The sequence below is a fragment of the Zalophus californianus genome, chromosome 3, assembly GCF_009762305.2.
Source record: "Zalophus californianus isolate mZalCal1 chromosome 3, mZalCal1.pri.v2, whole genome shotgun sequence".
In the NCBI taxonomy this organism is placed as follows: domain Eukaryota; kingdom Metazoa; phylum Chordata; class Mammalia; order Carnivora; family Otariidae; genus Zalophus; species Zalophus californianus.
The window spans coordinates 117,122,001-117,144,100 of NC_045597.1; the positions used below are offsets into that span (position 1 = coordinate 117,122,001).

General features: G+C 42.0%; 1 protein-coding gene across 1 annotated transcript; it reads right to left on the reverse strand.

Annotated features, from left to right (window-relative positions):
• Positions 1-10,431: 10,431 nt before the first annotated feature.
• On the reverse strand, positions 10,432-20,407 carry RBM43 (RNA binding motif protein 43). Its single transcript, XM_027590898.2, has 4 exons — positions 19,330-20,407; positions 15,943-16,153; positions 13,212-13,300; positions 10,432-12,133 (listed from the first exon to the last, which is right to left on the reverse strand). Exons 1-4 carry the CDS (start codon positions 19,330-19,332, stop codon positions 11,381-11,383), a joined length of 1,056 nt encoding a protein of 351 aa, XP_027446699.1. The 5' UTR covers positions 19,333-20,407; the 3' UTR covers positions 10,432-11,380.
• Positions 20,408-22,100: the final 1,693 nt, after the last annotated feature.

Here is a 22,100-nt window from a genome sequence, read left to right on the forward strand (position 1 = left end):
CAGCTCAAAATAATCAATATACCATAGCAGCATATTTGGGGTGGAATGTCCTGAACTCCAAGAGTCACATTTTGGAGTGGCATAATCTGCTACCCTTCAGGGGAAAAGATGATATTTTCTTGTATGCTTGACTTTGAAATCTAAGAAATACACATTAACAGTAAATGATCATAAACTAAACCATAAATAAAAATTGTAAGAAAATGCTGTCTGTGCTTTTCTTTTTCACTTTTGATGGGAAATTCAAACACTCACAAAAGTAGAAAAAATAGTATAATGAACCCCAGTTCCAGCAATTATCAAGATGTTATCAATCTTCTTTCATCTACTAACACACACATACACACATTTTCTTTATTTTAGAATATTTTATAACGAATTATAAGCATCATATAATTTCATGCAAAATTCTTCCATATGTATCCTTAATAGCATTTAAAGAGTTTTTTAGCATTACCAAGATACCATTATCACACCTAATAAAATTAACAACAGTTCCATGATATAATATTTAGTGCCTGTTCAAATTTCCCTAGTTGTCCCAGAAACATCTTTTTAAAGCTGGTTTGTTTGAATCAGAATCCAAACAAGGTCCCATAGATTGTATTTAGATAATAGGTCTTTTTTTTTTTTTTAAGATTTTATTTATTTGAGTAAGAGGGAGCATGAGAGAAGAGAGGGTCAGAGGAGAAGCAGACTCCGCGCTGAGCAGGTCTCTTAAGTCCCTTCTAATGTGTAACAGTTGACTCTCTAAAATCTGTGGTTTTTAAATCTCAGGTACCCACATAATCACGTCTGTGGACTGAGATGAGCACGAAATTCACAAGTTTATAAGCTGATCTAAATGTGGGCGAGGGTTGTGCTCCCTCCAGCTCGAGGACAAAGAAGAATTCATCAGACAGGGGTCTGGCTCCCTCTAGTGCTTATTCGAATAGTAGCTGTCTCTGAACTCATACCAACTATAACAGAAAAATAATCCTGATGTAAATAGTTCCATGCTATAACCTTGTAGCTATGTATTTCTTACATCATACTACTCCAACAGTAAAAGGGGAATTATTTTCTTCCTTTTAATAATGAAACATAATAGGGCGCCTGGGTGGCTCAGTTGGTTAAGCGACTGCCTTCGGCTCAGGTCATGATCCTGGAGTCCCAGGATCAAGTCCCGCGTCGGGCTCCCTGCTGTCAGCAGGGAGTCTGCTTTTCCCTCTGACCCTCCCCCCTCTCATGCTCTCTCTCTCCATCTCATTCTCTCTCTCAAATAAATAAATAAAATCTTAAAAAAAAATAATGAAACATAATAGTTACTGAATGCCAAGTAGGGAGTCAATTCGTCATGATATTTTCTTTCATGGAATGTCATTGTCCATCATGCAAAGTAGCATTACCATCATTTATTCCAGATTATCTTGCTGCTGTTTCCAAGATATCCCTACTGTTTTAATAGCTCCTTTATTTTAAATGCTACTGTTACATCACATTCATTACTGTATTGGGGAGTAACCAGGGGTTTCTCTAAAAGCAATTTGATGTCATATTTGCTTTTGTCACTGCATAGGATGATGAACAACAGAACATAAGAGATAAAATGAAAGAAGAACATATACACAGATAACAAAAATTCTTAAGACTGGGACATAGCACCAGGTAGCAAGAAAAGGAGGGCATAGACACTATTATGTGTAATCTACATATACTAAATTAATATTTTTAAAAATAATTGATTATATAAAATGTTGTGACTGGTATTTTCAAAAATAAAGCAAGGGCAAGTAAAGACATACCTAATTAAACAAGACTTGTTTGCCTTGAATAATTTTCACATCTATGAGTATATGGATATGCATGCATTTCCTGCCAAAACACTTTAAAGATATTTTTGTTATTTACGTTCAAAAATTCTTTTTTTTTTAAAGATTTTATTTATTTGACAGGGAGAGAGAGACAGCGAGAGAGGGAACACAAGCAGGGGGAGTGGGAGAGGGAGAAACAGGCCTCCCGCTGAGCAGGGAGCCCGATGTGGAGCTCGATCCCAGGACCCTGGGATCATGACCTGAGCCAAAGGCAGACGCTTAGCCAACTGAGCCACCCAGGCACCCCAAAAAGTTCTTTTATTTTAAAGATTTTTTATTTATTTATTTGACATAGATATAGCGAGAGAGGGAACACAAGCAGGGGGAGTGGGAGAGGGAGAAGCAGGCTCCCTTTTGAGCAGGGAACCCGCTGTGGGGCTCGATCCCAGCACCCTAGGATCATGACCCCAGCCATCCCAGGACCCCAGGATCACGACCCCAGCGAAAGGCAGACACTTAACGACTGAGCCACCCAAGCGCCCCTGTTCAAAAATTCTTATTGTTCTGTCACAGACCATTTTTTAAAAAATGCATTCCTGAAAGAAGAAGCAATGCTGAATTAAAGTGGAAAGGAGGCAGGGTATAAATTGAACCCCATCTCTTAAATATGGGGTGAACACCCCCAAAGTCCCTCATACAGAAATTCTCAGGGTAGCAGTAACTTAGTTATTCAAAACTGGTCTCTTACACATGTGAAAAATCTTTTCGACTGTGTCAAAAGAATACCAAATTTAGGAAATTGCCACCTTTGAATTCTTCACTAAAAGCTAAGGTTCAACAACAAAATCCAATAGACTTTTGATTAAAGACGAATTCAACCTCCAGCCCAGCTCAAACCTGACTTGACTGTGGGCAGTGTCGATTTACTCCTCACTCCCCAGTGAAGCCTCAGGTTTTATTCTAGGAATGATATAAAGAGGACCTAGAGAGAACTGTTTTTAGTGTTTATATCACTCTCTATCAGGGTGACCTTGGCTACAACTGGACAGCTCAGATCTTAGGAATGTACCAGTGTCAGATTGTTTTATTTTTGCAATTATATGTTGGAAGGATGAGAGCTAGACTAGACCATAGATAGTCCCACTACAAATCATTCTGAAGCCAGAATGAGGAATGTTCTGCATATCTGGGGGCAAGGAGACACCAGGGGGAGGGGCTGGTGGAAGGCTGCATGAGAGAGGCAAGGGTGAGTTGCACCATCACATCAACCATGTGAGTATCTCTCCCACGCTGCACCCCTGCTGCACCCCTGTCGCCCCCGCCGGCTAGTGGCAGTGACAAGAAAGAGACACCCCATCCCCCACCCAACGGTGCGAGCGCCCTTGGAGAACAGTAAGAGGGGCAGGGCTTTGGAAACGAGGAAGTCTGGTCCTTCCAGGCCTCACAGAGGGACAGTTTCTGACTCATCCTTCCTGGCATCGGGGGCATATCCGAAGGAAACGGCTGTATATACAGTCAGTTCTCGTTACTCGTGGTGGTTATGTCTTAGAAAACACCGATTCTCAGAATAGTAATAGGGAGCCATCGCTCCAAGGGGAAATGCAGGGTTGGATTCCCGCAAGCCTCTGGTCACGTTTTCCTCAACCCATCAATACATAACCTTGTTTTATGTGGGTTTCCGCTTAAAGATGCTTTATTTCATGTCTACTGTTGATTCATTAACGAATTCATGTCCAACAGCACCATAACTCACTCCTGAATGAAGTTTATCACCACGGTATTTTCTCAGGAAAGCACGTCACAGCCTTCTCGCACTTACGCACATCAGACAGGACTTAAGCAATGCACTCAGGGCCACTTTCAACAGCAAAATCACCCCCACGATGCACAGAAATGCGAAAAACATGGCACTGAACACCACGAAAAGGACACTTGTTTACAGCAAAAGCACTGAAATAAGATGCCTCGCCTTGTTCCACAACATGCTGACAGCATGCTTGTCACGCAACTCAAATTTTTTGACCTTTCCCTGAGGTCCAGGAATGGAGTTACAAATAAATGTTACCGAGTGGATGAATTCACAAACACAGAATCCAACGAATACTGACACTCGACTGTATCTGTGAGGCGAGAGCTCTGGGCCTCGGAGGCGCATCCCGGGGGGCTGACCTACCTCGGCCTGAGTACGGCTGAGTACAACACCGGGCAGAGTCTTCTTTCTTCACCTGCAGAAACTACTACCAGATCGGAGATAGTCACGGGCTTGAGCACCTGGCGGGTACAGACCCGGTTGGTGAAAGGGATTCCATCTAAAATGGAACCGAGCATAAGGAAGGGTCTCACGCATGCGCCCTCGGGAAAACAACAGAACTGAAACTGATTTTCCGCCAATGCCTGATTTACAGAAGACCGAGACTTATCCCCTGACCAATGAACAGCCACGAGAAATCTCTTCCCATCCTCAAGCCAACACCCGTACTGCTTGGACTCTGGCTGGACTTTGTCCTCTTTGCACTCCTTGCGGGTAAATACAGCCCACCCCAAACCCACAAGAGACTGCCCTGCGGCTTCCTTCAGCATGCATTTCCCAAATCGCAATTCCTCCACTATTCCAGAATAAGCTCAATTTCTGGAAATTTGAGCTTGCCTCAGTTTCCCTCTTTATTTAGGGTGACATACTGAAATGATACCACTAGAGGCAACTTGTTAACCAGGATGGGTTCCCACGGCAAACTGAGCAGGTTTACCAGGTTTCTTTCCTTCAGCCCTGACCGTTCTGCTGAGTAAGTATCCCTGGGGCTTTTAGAATTGGAGAAAGAGAGGACCCCAGGAAAAAAAGGAAGGCCTTCTCACAATGGGTAAAAATAAGGATAGGAGTCATTCATTTAAATATTTAAATAGAATGTAACCTTACCTTATACTCCAAGGTGATAAAACATAATAGAGTACTTAAAAGGGTTTAGAGCCATTTCCTGTGTGGCATTGTTTACCACATAGAGCTAACTATAGAAGTACACCCCACCCCCACCCGCCATGCTGCCCCAGCAAAAAAATCAAGGATGGAAGTTGAAAATTGCAAGAATCTAATCTAACCTGGTCCAAGTCATCCTGGAGGCAGAAAGCTACAGAGTCAAGTGTGTCCTTAAACATAAAGGCAGAGCTCAGCCCTTTGGGGATTAAGAGGTAGAGAGTCACAGGCGCCTGGGTGGCTCAGTTCGTTAAGCGACTGCCTTTGGCTCAGGTCATGATCCTGGAGTCCCGGGATCGAGTCCCACATCGGGCTTCCTGCTCAGCAGGGAGTCAGCTTCTCCCTCTGACCCTCTTCCCTCTTGTGCTTTCTATCTCTCATTCTCTCTCTCTCTCTCAAATAAATAAATAAAATCTTTAAAAAAAAAAATCTTTAAGAGGTAGAGTCACCTATTGTCACAAAAATCACTGCCTCTTCCCCCAGAGATGAAAAACATCAAGACAAAATTCTGATATCCCCTCCGCAAATTAGGCAGTGAAACGATGAGCCCTGCTTTAGTTCTACCTCTGTACACATGGGAAGACCACTTCAGCGGGCATTCGCTTTACAAGAGATGTTTTGTAACATCAGGCAGTATCTTCCTTACCATGCTCCTCCTATTATTAATAAAGGCCTGAAGAAAAAGCAAAGTTAGTGGCATAAAGAATGGAGAAGAGGAAGCAAATACAAGGAATGGTATGGAGATAGAATCCAAAATGCTTTGTCATTTATAGACTGAGAGAAGGAAATTGTGCTACTCTTGTTACATTTTATCTTTTTATTCCTTTCATGAAAAATCATTTATTAATTTAAACAGATTTCTCCCATAACAAGAAAAAAGCCTTTTTTATATTCTACGTATCTCTTCCCACCACCCCCTAAAAGATTGGGTTCTTTAAGTTAACTCTTGTAATATCTGAATCCATAAAATATTTGTTTAGACTAATTTCCTCCAATACTAAATTTCATAGAAAATTAAAAGGGGGCATATTCTACTCTTATTGTTTTTCTCAGTATTGCTAGAAATATGTTAACTGCAGGAGTCTTGACACATGTACATATGCTATGTGGTATTTTCTCCTGGTTAAATGTCTTAGTATCTCAAGCATTAATGAGTAAACTGCTTATAAACATTGAGAATCCGCCCCCCCCATTGACCTCCTAGTGCTGACAATAACCAGATACAAGAGTAAACAGACCCAGCAAATCTTCATAACTATCTAATTAAATCACAAGGGACTTTTTGTCTCACTGGTGAAACCCAGTCAGGAACTAGGCAAATGGAAAGAACTATCCCAGGCACTTTCAGGGAATATGTTTAGTGCCTTCCTGCTAGGAGCAATTACTAACCAACCTGCATGAGAAGAATATAAAAGAGAGGGATGCCTTGTTGCTTGAGTTTCTCTTGCCAGAATTCCCTACATTGAAGGAAATAATACAAGTAGGAACTGAAGACACATTCTAAAGGGGTAAAAGATTAATATAAGTATTCTGATGTTGGCAAGTGGGAAGACTATAAAAAGAAAATTCCTGGACCAATGAACACACATTTATGAGATGCTTATTTCCCTACAAAATCCTGTATAAATTCTGTGGGAGCACAAAAACTGTTCATATATTTCAAAGGTATTTGTGGAATGTCAATGATGTGCCGGACACATAGTGTTATAAACAGAGAATAAGTAAAGTAGAAAGAGACAAAATTCCTGGCCTCAAGGAGACCACAGAGTCGGAAAGGAAGACGAGAAACCAACAAACAAAATGTACTGTGAAATGCTGTCACAGGAGAGAGGGGCGTATAGAGTATACGACAGGGGCCCACACACAAAACCAACTGTAAAGATCAGAGGTTCCCAGAAACTCTTTTGAAAGAAATCCATGTGTATGGTTTCCTAGAGCTGCCATAACAAATTACCACAAAGTTGGTGGCTTAAAACAACAGAAATTTATTCTTTCACAGTTCTGGAGGCCAGAAGTCTAAAATCAAAGGGTTGGCAAGATCAAGCTCTATCTGAAGACTCTAGGGAAGAATTCTTCCTTGCCTTTTTCAGTTCCTGTTGGTTCCCATTCATCCCTCGCATTCCTTGCCTTATAGCTGATCAGGCCACCCTCTGCCTCCATTGTCACGTGAAATTTACCCCATTCTCCTCTGAGTATCAGTGTCCTCTCCCTTTCTTATAAGGACACCAGTCCCTGGGTTAAAGCCTCACTCCAATCCAGCATGATGCCATCTTAACGAATCACATCTGCAAAGACCCTATTTCCAAATAAGGTTACATTCTGAATTTTGAGGGGATACTATTCGACTCATTAACCCAGGCAAGAAATGACACAGGCCTGATCTAAGGTAATAAAAAGAAAAGGAAAAAGTCCAAAACAATGCTTGGTTTTCTACCTGGAGTAACATGTGTGTGCCCACCCTGAGATGAGGCATTCCAAGCAGAGGGAGCTTTTCTTGGGGTGTTGGTATTACTGAGTTCTTAAGAATAATGACTACTGTTTTTAAACATTTACCTACCATGATTTGTAAAACTTACAATAACCCTGTGAAAGTAGGTACAATTTTCAGGTTACACATAAGCACACTGAAGCTAGAAGGGTTAGGAAATTTCCCAGAATCATTCAATTTGGAAGAAGTGAAAGATGAAAAAGAAGGGATGGGTAGAAAATATGGAAGAGAGTCCACTGGAGTTGAAAGAGTTTTTATTTTCCTAGACCAGTATTTACACCAGGAAATGATCCTAGAGAAATTAAATCTAAGCACTGATAGGTAAGTTTCTTAAATTACTGTCTTTGGGAAAATCCATACATAGCCACCAACATGATTTATATGGAGAGATTCACAAAGGAAATTAGAGATTTCCTTCCCTCTATACTTTTGTATGTGTGTCTCTCTTATTGAGGAATCAAATAATCTTGTCCATCAAATAAAATTTGTAAAAACTAAGCTGTCAAAATTCAGCCATCCCTAAACTTGGCTTTCATCTACCAAACCAAATGCTGTTTTGCCCTCCCTCCTCATCTCTTCACTGAGCTAACACCCATCCATCAACTCATAACCTCTGGGAAGCTCCTTCTGACCCTTGTTAAAGAAAATTCCTCAAAACACAGAAATAAGGCAAAAAATAATTATGTGACCTTGTAATGCCTTGCTAGACATGCTCCAATAAGCCCACTAGTGGGGCATCTCTTGGGGAATGTAACTACGTTTCACTTAATAACACAATTGATTGGGGCACTGACCTTTTACAACTCAGTACAGTTAGAACTTTAACTTCTAAAAAACATGATAAAGTGTGATTATTTTTTCTGTCTAGCAGAGAAAACAACCCCCCAAAACACAGTTTTGTAGCCTCATTGGACACTGATCAGCTTTGTTTCTAGTTTAGCAACCTTTATGAACATGCTTTTCCCTACTGACTTTTTTTAAAGATTTTATTTATTTATTTGACAGAAAGAGACATAACAAGAGAGGGAACACAAGCAAGGGGAGTGGGAGAGGGAGAAGCAGGCTCCCTTGCAGAGCAGGGAGTCTGATGCGGGGCTCCATCCCAGGACCCCAGGATCATGACCTGAGCCAAAGGCAGACACTTAACGACTGAGCCACCCAGGTGCCCCATCCCTACTGATTTTTAAATTCTATTTCTCATGTTCTTTTTCAACCAGTATTGTCATTCTGTTAGTTTACTCCTCAATAAGGCAAATAAAACTTTGACACATGCTCATTATCTTTTTCTATGAAAATTATGCAAATAATTTGAAAATGGTTAACATATCCTAGGTAACAATTGACAGTCCCTTCCACCTTACACCAACTACTTCTGTAGCAAGCACTAAGGTAATAGCTTGTTTGCCTTCTCTGCCAGACTAAGCAGTGACTTCTAGGAAATCAGTGAACATTTCTGTCTTACGTCCCATCATTATCTCCAGAACCCTGCAGAATGGTTGTCCCAGAGGATGAGTTCAACAAGTATTTCTGAAAGCATTTCTTAACTAAATGCCTTGGAACCCTTTCTCCCACTCTACTCCTTTGTCTGTCTTGATCTGAATCTCTTACATTCTCTTTTTTTAACTGGATAATGGCCCTCTTCACTACCTGCAGCCTCTTTGAAAAGTATCAACTTATTATCTAATTAAATGATAGGTTTTTCTCCCGGTTGCGCACATACAACAGGGTTTAGGCCTGGAATTCACATCATCTGCCTAAGCATCAGTAACCCGCAAAAATAAATCTTAATGAAAGTCACTATTGCCACTTTGGAAAAAATATCGGTTTTTATTAAAGATAGAAATTGATTATACAACTAGCATATTATAAGGAAAGTGCTGTTAAACAAACTCTAAAATACACAGCAACATGTAAAAACATCTGAAATACATAATGTCAAGCAGAAGATGCTATATCCATACTTATAAATCAATGTCTATCTGATCATGGAATGAGCATCATTTTTCTGATCCAGCTCTTTGTTTAAAGACTATTCTGGGGTGCCTGGTTGGCTCAGTTGGTTAAGCAACTGCCTTCGGCTCAGGTCATGATCCCAGAGTCCTGGGATCGAGTCCCACATCGGGCTCCCGGCTCAGCGGGGAGCCTGCTTCTCCCTCTGACCTTCTCCCCTCTCATGCTGTCTCTCTCTCTCTCTCAAATAAATAAATAAAATCTTTAAAAAAAATAGAAAAAAAGACTATTCTGTTGGCATTAAATTTGTGATAATAATGAAAGCCTTAGTAGGTATCAAATTAAACTTTGCCAGTCATCAATTTATTGACTCTGCTTTAAATTCATCCTATGTGCCTACTCTGAAAATGAATCTGGGACCCTTCAATATTTTTCCTCTGTAGCTGATAGGATGTTAAGTTTTCTCAGTAGAGGGCGCTGGAGAGACACTGCAAGAGGAAAGCCTTTTCCCACTTCAAATTGTTAATTGGCAGGCCATTAGGGATCCAGTTTTTCCACAGAGGAAGCTTTTCCCGGTACCCAGCTTCTGCAGCATGGGCAGCTTCTCCAACATTAAGCGCATGCAGCATGAGCTCAGCCCCCAGCACACAAGGCCTTCCCAGCGCTCAGGGCCCTTAAGAGCATAATGGCCAGCTTCCCCCAGCAACTCCCGAGTACATTGTGTAATGGAATGTCTCTGGTAAGACACTTCCTCTAAACAGTTTCCTCCAGCAACCCAGAGGATGGATTTCCAGCAAGATCCCCTTGGCACAAAACTTCCAGCAAGTTCTCAGTCCTGGGATGGGGGGTGGAGGACTCTTCCATGGGTGCTTTATCTAAACTGCTTCTTAGATCTGCTATTCCTATATTTTTTAGAGTTCTCTTTATTCCTTACTAGCCAATCTCTCATTATTCCAGTCCCCTATTATAATTAACAATTATCGTAAACTCTCCCTATTCAAATTGCCATGTGCCTTCTCTCTCCTGATTGGACCCAGACTGCAACAAACTCCTCGGAGCAAAATAAAAATGAAGCATCTTTTTAATTCAAAGACATCTTATTGGGTACTTGATAAAACAGCAGCTTGCCATGACAAAAAAAAAGTTTATTCAAACAACAAAATATCGTATTTTAAAAGATGGAAATATTTGGGATTTAGATGGCTAAGAAAAATGAAAGCATAGAGAGAGAGTTGTCTTGTGTTTCCTTTTAATATAAACAGTTCACATTATCATAATCACATTTACTTTGAGATGAGCAAGATGTATACATTTTATTATCCTAAGATAATACGTCCCAGGCACTTAAAACTATCCCAAAGTTAAATTCAGGGTAGTCATAGACAACCAAATAACTTACAAGCTCTTGTTTTCCCTTCTTCAGCAATGAATTTTTTTTTTAAAGATTTTATTTATTTATTTGACAGAGAGAGACACAGCGAGAGAAGGAACACAAGCTGGGGGAATGGGAGAGGGAAAAGCAGGCTTCCCGCAGAGCAGGGAGCCCGATGTGGGGCTCGATCCCAGGACCCTGGGATCAAGACCTGAGCCGAAGGCCGACACTTAACGACTGAGCCACCAAGGTGCCCCAGCAATGAATTTTCAAGTCCTTCTGTCATCTTTAAGGAAACACCCATGATTTTATTCCTCAAATGCTATTACTTTAACCATACAATTATAAAATAAGGGGGGAATAAAGAAAAAAGACACTATACTTTGTAATTCTTCATAATTCTAACAGAACCAACATTTTATGTATGTACTTAGGCTAAATAAGCAACAATAAAAATGTCCCATATGGTCCAGCAGCCTCGTACCAATCAGATTTAGTTAAGTAATGATTACCTGCTTCAGAAGTACTTTCAATCAAAGTACCTTCTCAAGAGAGTTTTGCCAGCATTTTGTAGTCAGATAGGCCGAGTTTAACCCCAGTCCCATTCATTGCCCATTAGATAACTCCAGACAAAAGTTTTAACCTCTCCAAGTCCTAGGTTCTTCCCCTACAACATGAGGATAGTAATGCCTACACTGAAGGATGGTTGTGAGGATTAAATGAGATCATGTGTGTAAAGCCAGCATCAGACGCAGCATCGTCACTACTCAGGAAAAGCAACTGCCATTGTCATTATTACAGCTAAGATCTCATCGCCTGTCTAACCTTATTAATTTCATGACCTCTTTTTTAAACAAGTTTGTGTCAGAAGAAGATCCTATAATGTCAATGTGTGTGTCATAAAAACTAATCAGAACCTGAGGGAACCTTGAACTTAGTTGTTCACATGCCAACTTAATATTTCTTTTATTTTGGCTCTCCTTTCTTTTCAAAGTAAGGGTCTCCTTTCTAAGCTCGAAGTGAAGAGCAAGTGAATATTCCTCAAAAAGTGCTTTTACAACCTTTGCATTGTTTGGCTGAGAACATTCTTGAGCATTTTTTATACAAATTGTGGTAATTGCACCATCCACTCTTTCCTCACAGAAAACATGACAGTTTTTCAGTGTGCTTTCATAAAATCTGCTCTTTTTGAGGTAAAGGAAAATATCTGTGTCAAGAACAAGTGTTTCTCCTCTCCTGGTGGCCTCAGGTACTGAGGACCCGAGTGACTCTAAGGAGTTACTTCTCTGGAGCTGCCTTCTGGAGTTCTGCTTATTCCATCTTTTCTCCTCACTGATAAAATTCCTGTTTTTCTCTAAAAGAGAACTTGCTTTTAATAGCAAAGATTCTTTGAGCTTCTGCATAGCCAGAAACGATCCTTGAATGGAGATTCTTCCATTGGGTTCCAAAGGACTGAAGCATAAAGTTGGGATTTTCCTTTTCAGGTCCATTACCAGACTTTCTAGAGGGACTTGACTCCAAAAAACAGAAAGATCGAGGATAGCTTTTACAGAGCTGAAGACCTAAAATTAAACAGAGAGAAATTAAAACAGCACTGGCTAGTGGAGCAGACTACATAAACACATGCTTTTCCTGCCACGTTCTCTGTCTCCACAGCAGTTACCCCAAACCAAGCCCCAACTGCCCAGCACAGACTGGTTTCTTGCGCCATGGCAGCCCATCTGAGGGTCCCACAACCCCCTAAAGACCACAGTGTTCAATTTGGGTTCACAGTCCCTCATTGCATATCCTAGAACAGAGATAGTCAAATATTTTTTAGAGACAGAATGTTATTTGAAATAAAGCCTTAAACAAAACCCATACATTGTTATGATGTACAGATAACACTCTGGTCTGGTTCTTCTCTGTGGCAGGGGTCCCCCTAGAGAGCCCTTCTAGTGAAGTTCATCAGAGGCTGCCCAGGATCCTGCGTTTCTTAGTGAATAGTTTTAAACCAATGAATTTTAACGCTTTCCTCTTATTTCTACTCCTGCCTCTCTGAAAGCTCCTTTTTAATGTTCATCTTAATTGGGTTTTTGTCCCCAAAAAGTCTTTAGGTAGATACCTGACATCCTCCATATGAGCATAAAAGCTCCTTGTCACTTTGAAAGCCTCAACACAGAAACATAAAATAGACCAGGCAATAAGCAAAAAATTTCAAGACACACATTTGGCATTTAACACTGACTCAGGTTAGCAAGTTTGCATTTTCTTTGGTAGGAACCATGAGGTGAGAGTGCTTTGTGTCTCCTATGTAGGGAACACACAGAAGAAACAGGATCCAGGGGGCGCCTGGGTGGCTCCGTCGGTTAAGCGGCTGCCTTCAGCTCAGGTCATGATCCCAGGGTCCTGGGATGGAGCCCTGTGTCGGGCTCCCACTTTGGGCTCCCTGCTCAGTGGGGAATCTGCTTGTCTCTCTGCCCCCTCCCATGCTTGTGCTCTCTCTCTCTTTCAAATAAATAAATAAAATCAGAAAGGAAGGAAGGAAGGAAGGAAGGAAGGAAGGAAGGAAGGAAGGAAGGGAGGGAGGAAGGAAGGAAGGAGGGAAGGAAGGAAGGAAACAAACAAACAGGATCCAGGACTGTCAGTATCACACCTTACCTTTTCACTGAAATGAGAGTCTGTGAACTGAGAGGGTCCAAACTTTTCTGCCTGATAGTGTTCCTGTTTTCTGTTGACATTCTCTGTACCTAAGTGGAAACACTGCCATCAGAAGTGGGATGACACGCTAATAATTACTTTAATTATTAATAACAGAAATCTTCAACTCTGTTATTTTGCACATCTGATTTTTTCTACATTTTCCTCTAAATGCAACATCTAGTTTTTCCTTCTACTTTAAAATTCATCTTATGGGTACAGATGATCCTAATCATATTTTTTAAAACACACAGGTGTGTATATGTGTGTGTATATATATAGTATGTATATATAATGTATATATATGTATATAACAAAAACCTAAGAGAAAATTCTCCCTTTGTTAATTATGGCCATGAGGAGACCACCTTCTTGAATCCAGGATACCACACTATCCTGGTTTTCCTCAAAATTCACTGTGCCCTTTGCTAATTCTCCTTCTCTTCCCATTCTCTAGATGTTGGCATGACTCAGGCCTCAGGCCTTGTACCTCTTAGCAAACATACACCCAGCCAAGGGTTGATCTCGATAATCCCACAGCTTTAGATACTATCTCTAGATGCATCACTTGCAAATTCTATCTTTGGCCTTGACTTTCCTTTGTTTTTGGAAATCTCTACTTCATTTTCCAAGTAAACATCTCAATGACCAAAATTTAACTCTTGATAACAATCCCCCCTCCCAAAAGTACTCTTCCTCCAGTGTTCCACATCTTAGAAAATGACACCGAATCCATCAGCAAATCCTGAATGGCCACCAGTTCTCAATCACCAGCCCTGTTAACACCCTAGCCAAAACCAGCAATGACTACGAGCTCCTGCTCTCCAAACCGCTGCCAGAGTGATCACCTAAGAGAAGGCAGTCACACTCTGTCAGTCACCTGCTCAAAACCCTCCTTCTCACCCAGAATAAAATCCAGACACCTTGCCTTGACCTATAGGCTGCTTAATACAAACCAGCCTCCAGCTACCCATCTGACCACATCTCCTTTTACTCTCCCCCTTGCTCGCTCTGCTCCAGCCATTAGGGCCACCTTGCTATCTTCAAAATGCCCAGCGTGCTATCCTCTCAGAGAAGTTTTCCCAGTCCTTCCCTTGCCCTAGAATGTTCTTCCCCCTTATCTGCACTTTCCCTTACCTCAGTCAAGTCTCTGCTCAAATGTCACCTAAAGAGAATATTTCCCTACCCACTCTATCTAATAAAGTAGCCCTCTCCATCACATTCTATCCCTTTATTCTGTTTTATGTTTTTTCATCACACTCACATTATATGTTAATATACACAAATAAATATATAAACATAAATAAATATAAATATAGAAATAATTTATGAATATACAAATTAATAAAACTCCCAATGCAATATATATTCATTTATTTGCTTTTTTATTATCTGTCCACCTGCACAGATGTATGCTTCAGGAAAGAAAACATTTGCCTATTTCACTCACTGCTGTATCCAGAAGGCCTAGAATGGGGCCTGGCAAATAATAAGCACTCATAAATATTTGTGAACAAATGAATGAATGAGCCTTCTCTTTCTCTCTCTGAGCTACCAATTCAATGTTTGAAAAATTAACTTCCAAAAACACCTCAACCCTTGAGAGAAATAATAAGGAGCCATTCCTGCCATCCCTACCTGAACATCCCCATTGGGAAGGATTTGACTGAATTAATGGTGACAGATAAAGGCACTCTGATAATCCATAGTCTCTTAGGTCTCTCTCTAAATCCTATCTTCCCTCAAGCAAAACAAGATCTTTTCTTCTGCTCCAAGATGCTGGCATGGAAACTCATCTTTCTCTGGCAATTTATTTTGCCAGTCACTGAACTGTAGAGAAGGCTGCCCCTCTCCATGAGCCTGAAGGGATGAATTTGTTCTGCAGACCCAACGTCCTCGCCTATGTCCGGGGTGGAGGTGAGGAACAGAATGGCTCGATCTGATCTCAGATCCAAGCCATATTTCTCCAGTCCAACTTTACCAGTGATAAAGCCAATGCTATATTAAAATATCCTTTTGTTGCTTTGAACGGAGGGCAGCAAATGGTATGATTATATTGCTGAAGCCACTTGAAAATTCCCAAAGCAGTCATCTTGTTTGTGAGATTATAGATTATTTTTGTGGGGATTTTTTTCTGTATTTTACAAGTTTTCTCTTTTTTTAAGATTTTATTTATTGGGGCGTCTGAGTGGCTCAGTCATTAAGCATCTGCCTTCGGCTCAGGTCATGATCCCAGAGGGAACACAAGCAGGGGCAGGGGGGCGTGGGGGGAAGCGGGAGAGGGAGAAGCAGTCTTCCTGAGAGCAGGGAGCCAGACACGGGACTCGATCCCAGGACCCTAGGATCATGACCTGAGCCAAAGGCAGACGCTTAACGACTGAGCCACCCAGGCACCCCACAAGTTTTCTACAATAAAATGTATCACATTTTTTCCCCAAGATCTAGACAGATTCCAAATATAAAAGGAAAGAAGTCTTCAAGAATTTGGCAGTTACTACCAACTTTATCATGAACCATTTTCACATATATACTTGTTAGGGCAATATTTTACCACTTTTATATTCAGAATAGAATAATATTTCCAAAAAGCTACTTTAAACTTTACCAATCCCATGAATCATTTTAATGAAATTCAGTTTTTAATTTCATTGCAGAAGTATTTCTAAGATTACAAAATTTGATTTGGAGATACCTTTTTTTCCTTTGAAGGTCACATTTTCAACTCCCCTGGTTCTTGTTGGATATATCACATTTTCAACAACTCTGCTTTCATTCTTGATATCCTGGAAGTGAGTCTTCACTACTGTGGTCAGTAATTGATCATTAAAAAGGCCAACTGAATGACCAGCAACTGCAGCTGTTCTTTCAGAAGTTTTGGATTCCTTGCCTTTCAAACCCGATGCCTGTAAGAGAAACAGGATGCTTTTTAAATATAAAAATAAGATTCAACTTATACAGGCACCATCACACACCAGTGGGGGAGAGGCTATTTTATTCAATAAAAGTGCTGGTACAGTTGATTAGATACTTCAAAAAAAAATTAAAGCTAGAGCCTTGCCTCACATCACATACCACATGAATTTGAAAGTTAAATATAAAAAGTGAACTCTTAATTTTTTTTTAAGATTTTTTTTTTTTTTAAGATTTTATTTGTTTATTTGACAGAGAGAGAGACAGCGAGAGCAGGAACACAAGCAGGGGGAGTGGGAGAGGGAGAAGCAGGCTCCCCGCGGAGCAGGGAGCCCGATGTGATGCGGGGCTCGATCCCAGGACCCTGGGACCATGACCTGAGCTGAAGGCAGACGCTTAACAACTGAGCCACCCAGGGGCCCTCTTAATTTTTTTATAAATGGAAAGCATTGCTTAATATTTGTCTGATTTTAGAAAGGCCTAAAAGTAATGGCAGTCACAAAGGAAGAGATCAGAGATATAAAATTTTAAAAATTTAAGTTTAAAAACAAATCAAGCTAACCACAAAATATGATAGTTTGGAGACGGCTGTATGTTTTGTTGATTGTAGAGTCCCAAAATACATAAGCCAATAAGAAACATATCCCCTACTTTTTTTTGTCAGAATTAGAAAAAAAAACACCATAAAAAATATAAAACCCTGGCAATAATACTGGGGCTGCAATGGAGTAAATCCTACCCTCCTGCACCTATTTGAGATGGAATTCAGCTACTGAGACCATTCGCTACTGCAGACCCTGCCACCATACTGAGCACAGAGTACTAACTACAAGTAGATCCTTCCCTGAGCTCACTCTCTTGAACTTCTTCTAATATCCAGGTAAGGGGCTTCTCTTTCAATGTTTTGATTTGTTCCCCAGCCCATTTAGGGAAGTGGACTCATAAGCTGCTCCCAGTGCTTAAATAGATAGTCCAACCTGATTATACCAAAACTCAGACTTAATCTATCCTAAATTACCCTCAGGGAGGACAGGATATCTCATGAGCCTGAGTAAGGGTTAACAGATCACAAAGATGTTTTGGGCTCTCAGCTCAGAGGACTCTGTACTCAGAATAGGACTTCACTGGGGACAAGCAAGCTACGTTTGACCTTCCAGGTCAAAAAAACAGTCTAGGTACACAACATCCTGTTCATCCCAACGGCACCTTAAAATGAAAGTATAAGAGGGGCGCCTGGGTGGCTCAGTTGGTTTAAACCGCTGCCCTCAGCTCAGGCCATGATCCCAGGGTCCTGGGATCAAGCCCCATATCGGGCTCCCTGCTCATGCAGGAAGCCTGCTTCTCCCTCTGCCTGCCGCTCCCCCTGCTTGTGCTGTCTCTGTCTCTGTCTCTCTCTCTCTCTCTCTCTCTCTCGCGTGCGCGCGCGCTCTGTGTGTCAAATAAATAAATAAAATCTTTAAAAAAAAATGAAAGTATAAGAATAAAAAAGGTTGAGGTCAAATTTTAATTAATGGTCAAATTTAATTAAAAATTCAAAAGAAGAGTTCACAACAACAGCAAAGGGACAGGGGATGAAAATGGCTCATGTTGAGACATACAAAACAAAGGGAGAAAAAAATATATATATATTAAAAAAATAAATAAAACAAAGGGAGTGTCTTCTGAAAATGAAACTTATAATAATCTATTGAGTATTTGTTACAGAAGATATTTTAATGGAGGAAAACAGAGTTTCTTAAAATATTCACAACTAGACTGTGTAGAAAACAGTAAAAATATATGTGTTCCTCCACCCTAGTCCCAAATGGTATGATGTGATAATCCCAAAATAGTTCTTCCTAGGAGAGGAAAAGAAAAAGAGATTTTGCAGGAATTCTACTTCACAGACTTGTCTCCATACAACACTGGCTGTAATGGTCCACCCCAATCTCAATGGTTACATGGCTAGTCACTGAGCTTCCTTGTTGCCTTTCGTCAACGTCAAAGAAAAACTTTCAATCAATTTAAATTCAGAAAATGCTACTGCACCTCTGCCCTCATCAATTCTAATGCCATATTTCTTTATTCAAGTGTCTGCATTTAATTTATCTTTGAAATCAAAGGAATTCTCCCTGATGACTACTAATCTCTTCTATCCAGCATAAGGAAAAGAGATGTCTCAGAAATAACCCCTTCAAGAGTTACCACAGAGATACAGGATTTTGAAACAAGAGCAGCATTTTGGCCAAGAGTTATTATAATAGGTGATGGCATTTTCCCAGTATCAATGATATATTTTAAGACACTTTTGACCATAGTGTCAGAAAGCAAAAAGCTATAAAGAAAAACTGTGAGTTTGTAAGTAAGGCCCTAGAGAGAAATAATTAGATTCATTCCCTGTGTTTGTGTATATTTCTTTTTAAAAAATTTAGTTGTTTATTTTCATTGACGTTGCCTTTACTGCTGCCAATAAACAAAATCGTACTGGAACCTCACGACTGCTTTGGCATTTCCGGGACCCTAGCAATTAAAGACCCTGCCACTGCTTTCAAGCGCTTGATGGAAAGAACACGGAAGGCTAAATCTTGAACTTGCTAACGGTTCTTACTAGCCAGCACAGATGGTGAAAACACAGAGCCCTTTGTGCCTGGACAAAGAACTAAGGTCACAAGAGAGAATTCCCACTAATGCAGACAAGACATGAGGATGCCTTCACAACTCGAATCCTTGGCTCGAATCCTTCTTGCTGGCGCTTTTCAAAAGGAAACAGTGGCCTCGGTTTCTGGGTAATTCTCTCCGCTCTTGTTCCCCAAGAAGTGGGAGGCGACAGTTAAGCCCAAACAGCCTGCGAAGGGACTCCTCCACGAGACAGCTGTGTCCCCGACCATGAGACACCGAGTGCGGGAGGTGGCAAGGCGTTCCCTGGAGTCGCGCCTCTCTCACATGGCCTACTAGGAATTGCAGGCGCGCGCAGCACCGCCCCAGGAGCAGGTGCCAGAGAAGTGAGGGCCAGGTCTGCCGGCGGGTCTGCCTTCGCGGCAGGTGGCTCTCCGCCAGCGCCGGGCTCCATCGCGCGCCGCCCGGGGCAGCTCCGCACCCCCGCCCGCCCCGCTCCGCGCCCTTCTGGGGGACCGTGGTAACCGGGCGGGAACGACCCTGCCCCGCAAAATCCGAAACGAAAGCAACTTGCCATGGCGGAGGAGAGACGCGCCTTCGGCTGCCGACAGGACCCAAATCCACGGCGCGGGCCACGAGGCGGGGCCCGGCAGGAAGGTTTTGCTTTCAGTTTTTGGCCGCCGCCCGCTTGGAGACAATGCGCGGAAAAGACGGCCCCTCCACCCCATCCTGCTGCTCTGCGCCTCTTGGCCTCGCGGCGGAAGCTCCGACCTGGGCGGGCTGTTGCCTCGGTAGTTTCACAACTTCTGAAACCGCGCTGGAGGGGGCCAGCAGGAATCCCCGGCAGTAATCCGGGGACTCTCCGGGGGCTGTGTCTGTCCCGTGCTCAGTGGAAATCTGGACCGTCCTTTCTGTGCCCTCAGCTCCCCAGTCGTGGGACTTCACACCACACCTGTTTCTCCTCTTCCTCACCTGCCTGCCCAGGGCCAGTCGCGCGGTGGCCAGGTGCACCGGGCACGGGTTGAAAAGCGCAGGGTCCCTGTCAACAGAGAGCTCACCATCTTGTCCACAACGTTCAGACTCCAGAGTCTGGCACCTAGGGGAACACAAGTCATCTACCTACGTGGCTTCGAAGTCAAAGAGAGCGTGAAAAAGAAAGGCAAATGGCTGGCAAACATGAAGAAGCTTGGCTCCACTCCTAAGTAAAGAAATACAAATTGAAATCACAATGAGATCCCTTTTTGCCACGATTAGGTTGGTAAAAATTAAAAAGTGTAGTAACAGCCAGTGTTAGCCAGAGTGTGAGGAAGCATCTGTGTTGCTGCAAGCCTAGATAGGTGCAAACATTTCTAAGGATTTTGACCCCTTTCAAAATGCGAAGTGAAAAAGAAGTGTGAAAATGCATAGACTTGGCAGTTCCACTTTCAGAACTCAAGTATAACTTACAGTGCACAAGTGGACTTGTAACTTAAAACTTCTAGTGCATAAGTGGAACGAAGATATTGTACACAAATTCCAACTTTGCATTGCTTTAATATGTGTAATTTATTTAAGTTTTTTCACTCAGTCCATGAATAGAGCTACTTATTATATGGCTGATGGCACATCTATAAGGCCTAAGACTATGACGATTTTAAAACAGTATGAGGTAGGGCGCCTGGGTGGCTCAGTTGGTTAAGCGACTGCCTTCGGCTCAGGTCGTGATCCTGGAGTCCCGGGATCGAGTCCCGCATCGGGCTCCCTGCTCAGCAGGGAGTCTGCTTCTCCCTCTGACCCTCTCCCCTCTCGTGCTCTCTATCTCTCAATCTCTCTCTCTCAAATAAATAAATAAAATCTTTAAAAAAAAAAAAAACAGTATGAGGTAAATCTACATGTAATTCCCCAACTCAGACTTTTCTTCAGATTCCTATATCTAAATGCCTGCTTGTATGTGTAATAAGCATGTGAAATTTAACAAGACCAAGCAAAACTCTCCTTCCACCCTTTCTTCCCTCTCAGTAAATAATAACACTACCCACCCAGGAGCCCAAGCTCATGACTCTCATGTCTTCCATGATTCCTCTTTTCCTTAGCTCTGTTAGTACATCCCATAAACACACACTCTCTCCAACCCCACCTTCGCCAGCCAGATCGTCGGCATTCAGCCTTGTTCCCCTTCAATTCATTCTGGATACCACACACTGAACAATTCCTATTTAATGTAAATCAGGTTTGTTCCCTGTTAAAACACTTTGTTGTTTTTAGGGGCTCCTGGGTGGCTCAGTTGTTAAGCATCTGCCTTCGGCTCAGGTCATGATCCCGGGGTCCTGGGATCGAGCCCAAATAGGGCTCCCTGCGCCACGGGAAGCCTGCCTCTCCCTCTCCCACTCCCCCTGCTTGGGTTCCCTCTGTCGCTCACTGTGTCTCTCTCTGTCAAATGAATAAATAAAAGCTTTAAAAAAAAAAACAAAAACACTTTGTTGTTTTTAATACTGTACATTTGTTTTTGTTTTTGTTTTACTAAGTTCCATTGCACTTTAAATAAAATTTACATTTCTCACCAGGAAACCAAAATGGCCTTGATCTGCTTTCTCTAGCTAGACCCCCATAAACTGTCCTCAATCCCTCTTTTCTGACCACACAACAAGCCATCTAACTCGTGTCTTTTCTTGCCCTTGGTTGTTGTTTGTTTTGGGGGGGTTGTTTGTTTTAATTTATTTGACAGAGAGAGCACGCACAAGCAAGGGGGAGCGGCAGAGGCAGAGGGAGAAACAGGCTCCCCGCTGAGCAAGGAGTCCAATGCAGGACCTGATCCCAGGACCCCGGGATCATGACCTGAGCAGAAGACAGACGCTTAACCCACTGAGCCACCCAGGCGCCCCTTACCCTTGGTTCTTTGTCCAGGTCTGGATAGCTCCTCCCTGATCTTCACTTAATGACTCCTTGCTGGGACTGGAGTCTTAGCTCAAATGACCTCTCTTCAGAGAGACTGCTTCTGATTACCCCTTCTGAATTTGTCCCCCCAAGTTAATTGTTATCCTATCACCCTGTTATTCTGTCTTAATAGCATCACCCCTTTCTAAAAATATCTTCATATATTTATTTTTTTCTCACTTGTCTCCCCCCACATAGTAGACATTAGTACTGCTAACCAGTGTTGCTTGATCTTCTCAATTCAGGCACCTGGAGGGATTGCCCTTCCTCAGCCTTTGATTTAGGCAAGGCCATATCATTCATTCAGCCAATGAAAGTGAAGAGAACTGACATGTCTCGTATCTGGTGAAGGTACTTCATTGGCAGCACAAGAGTCTCCAATGTTCTCTTCTTGGCCTTGGTGCTCATGGAAGAATGCATGAAGGAAATGTG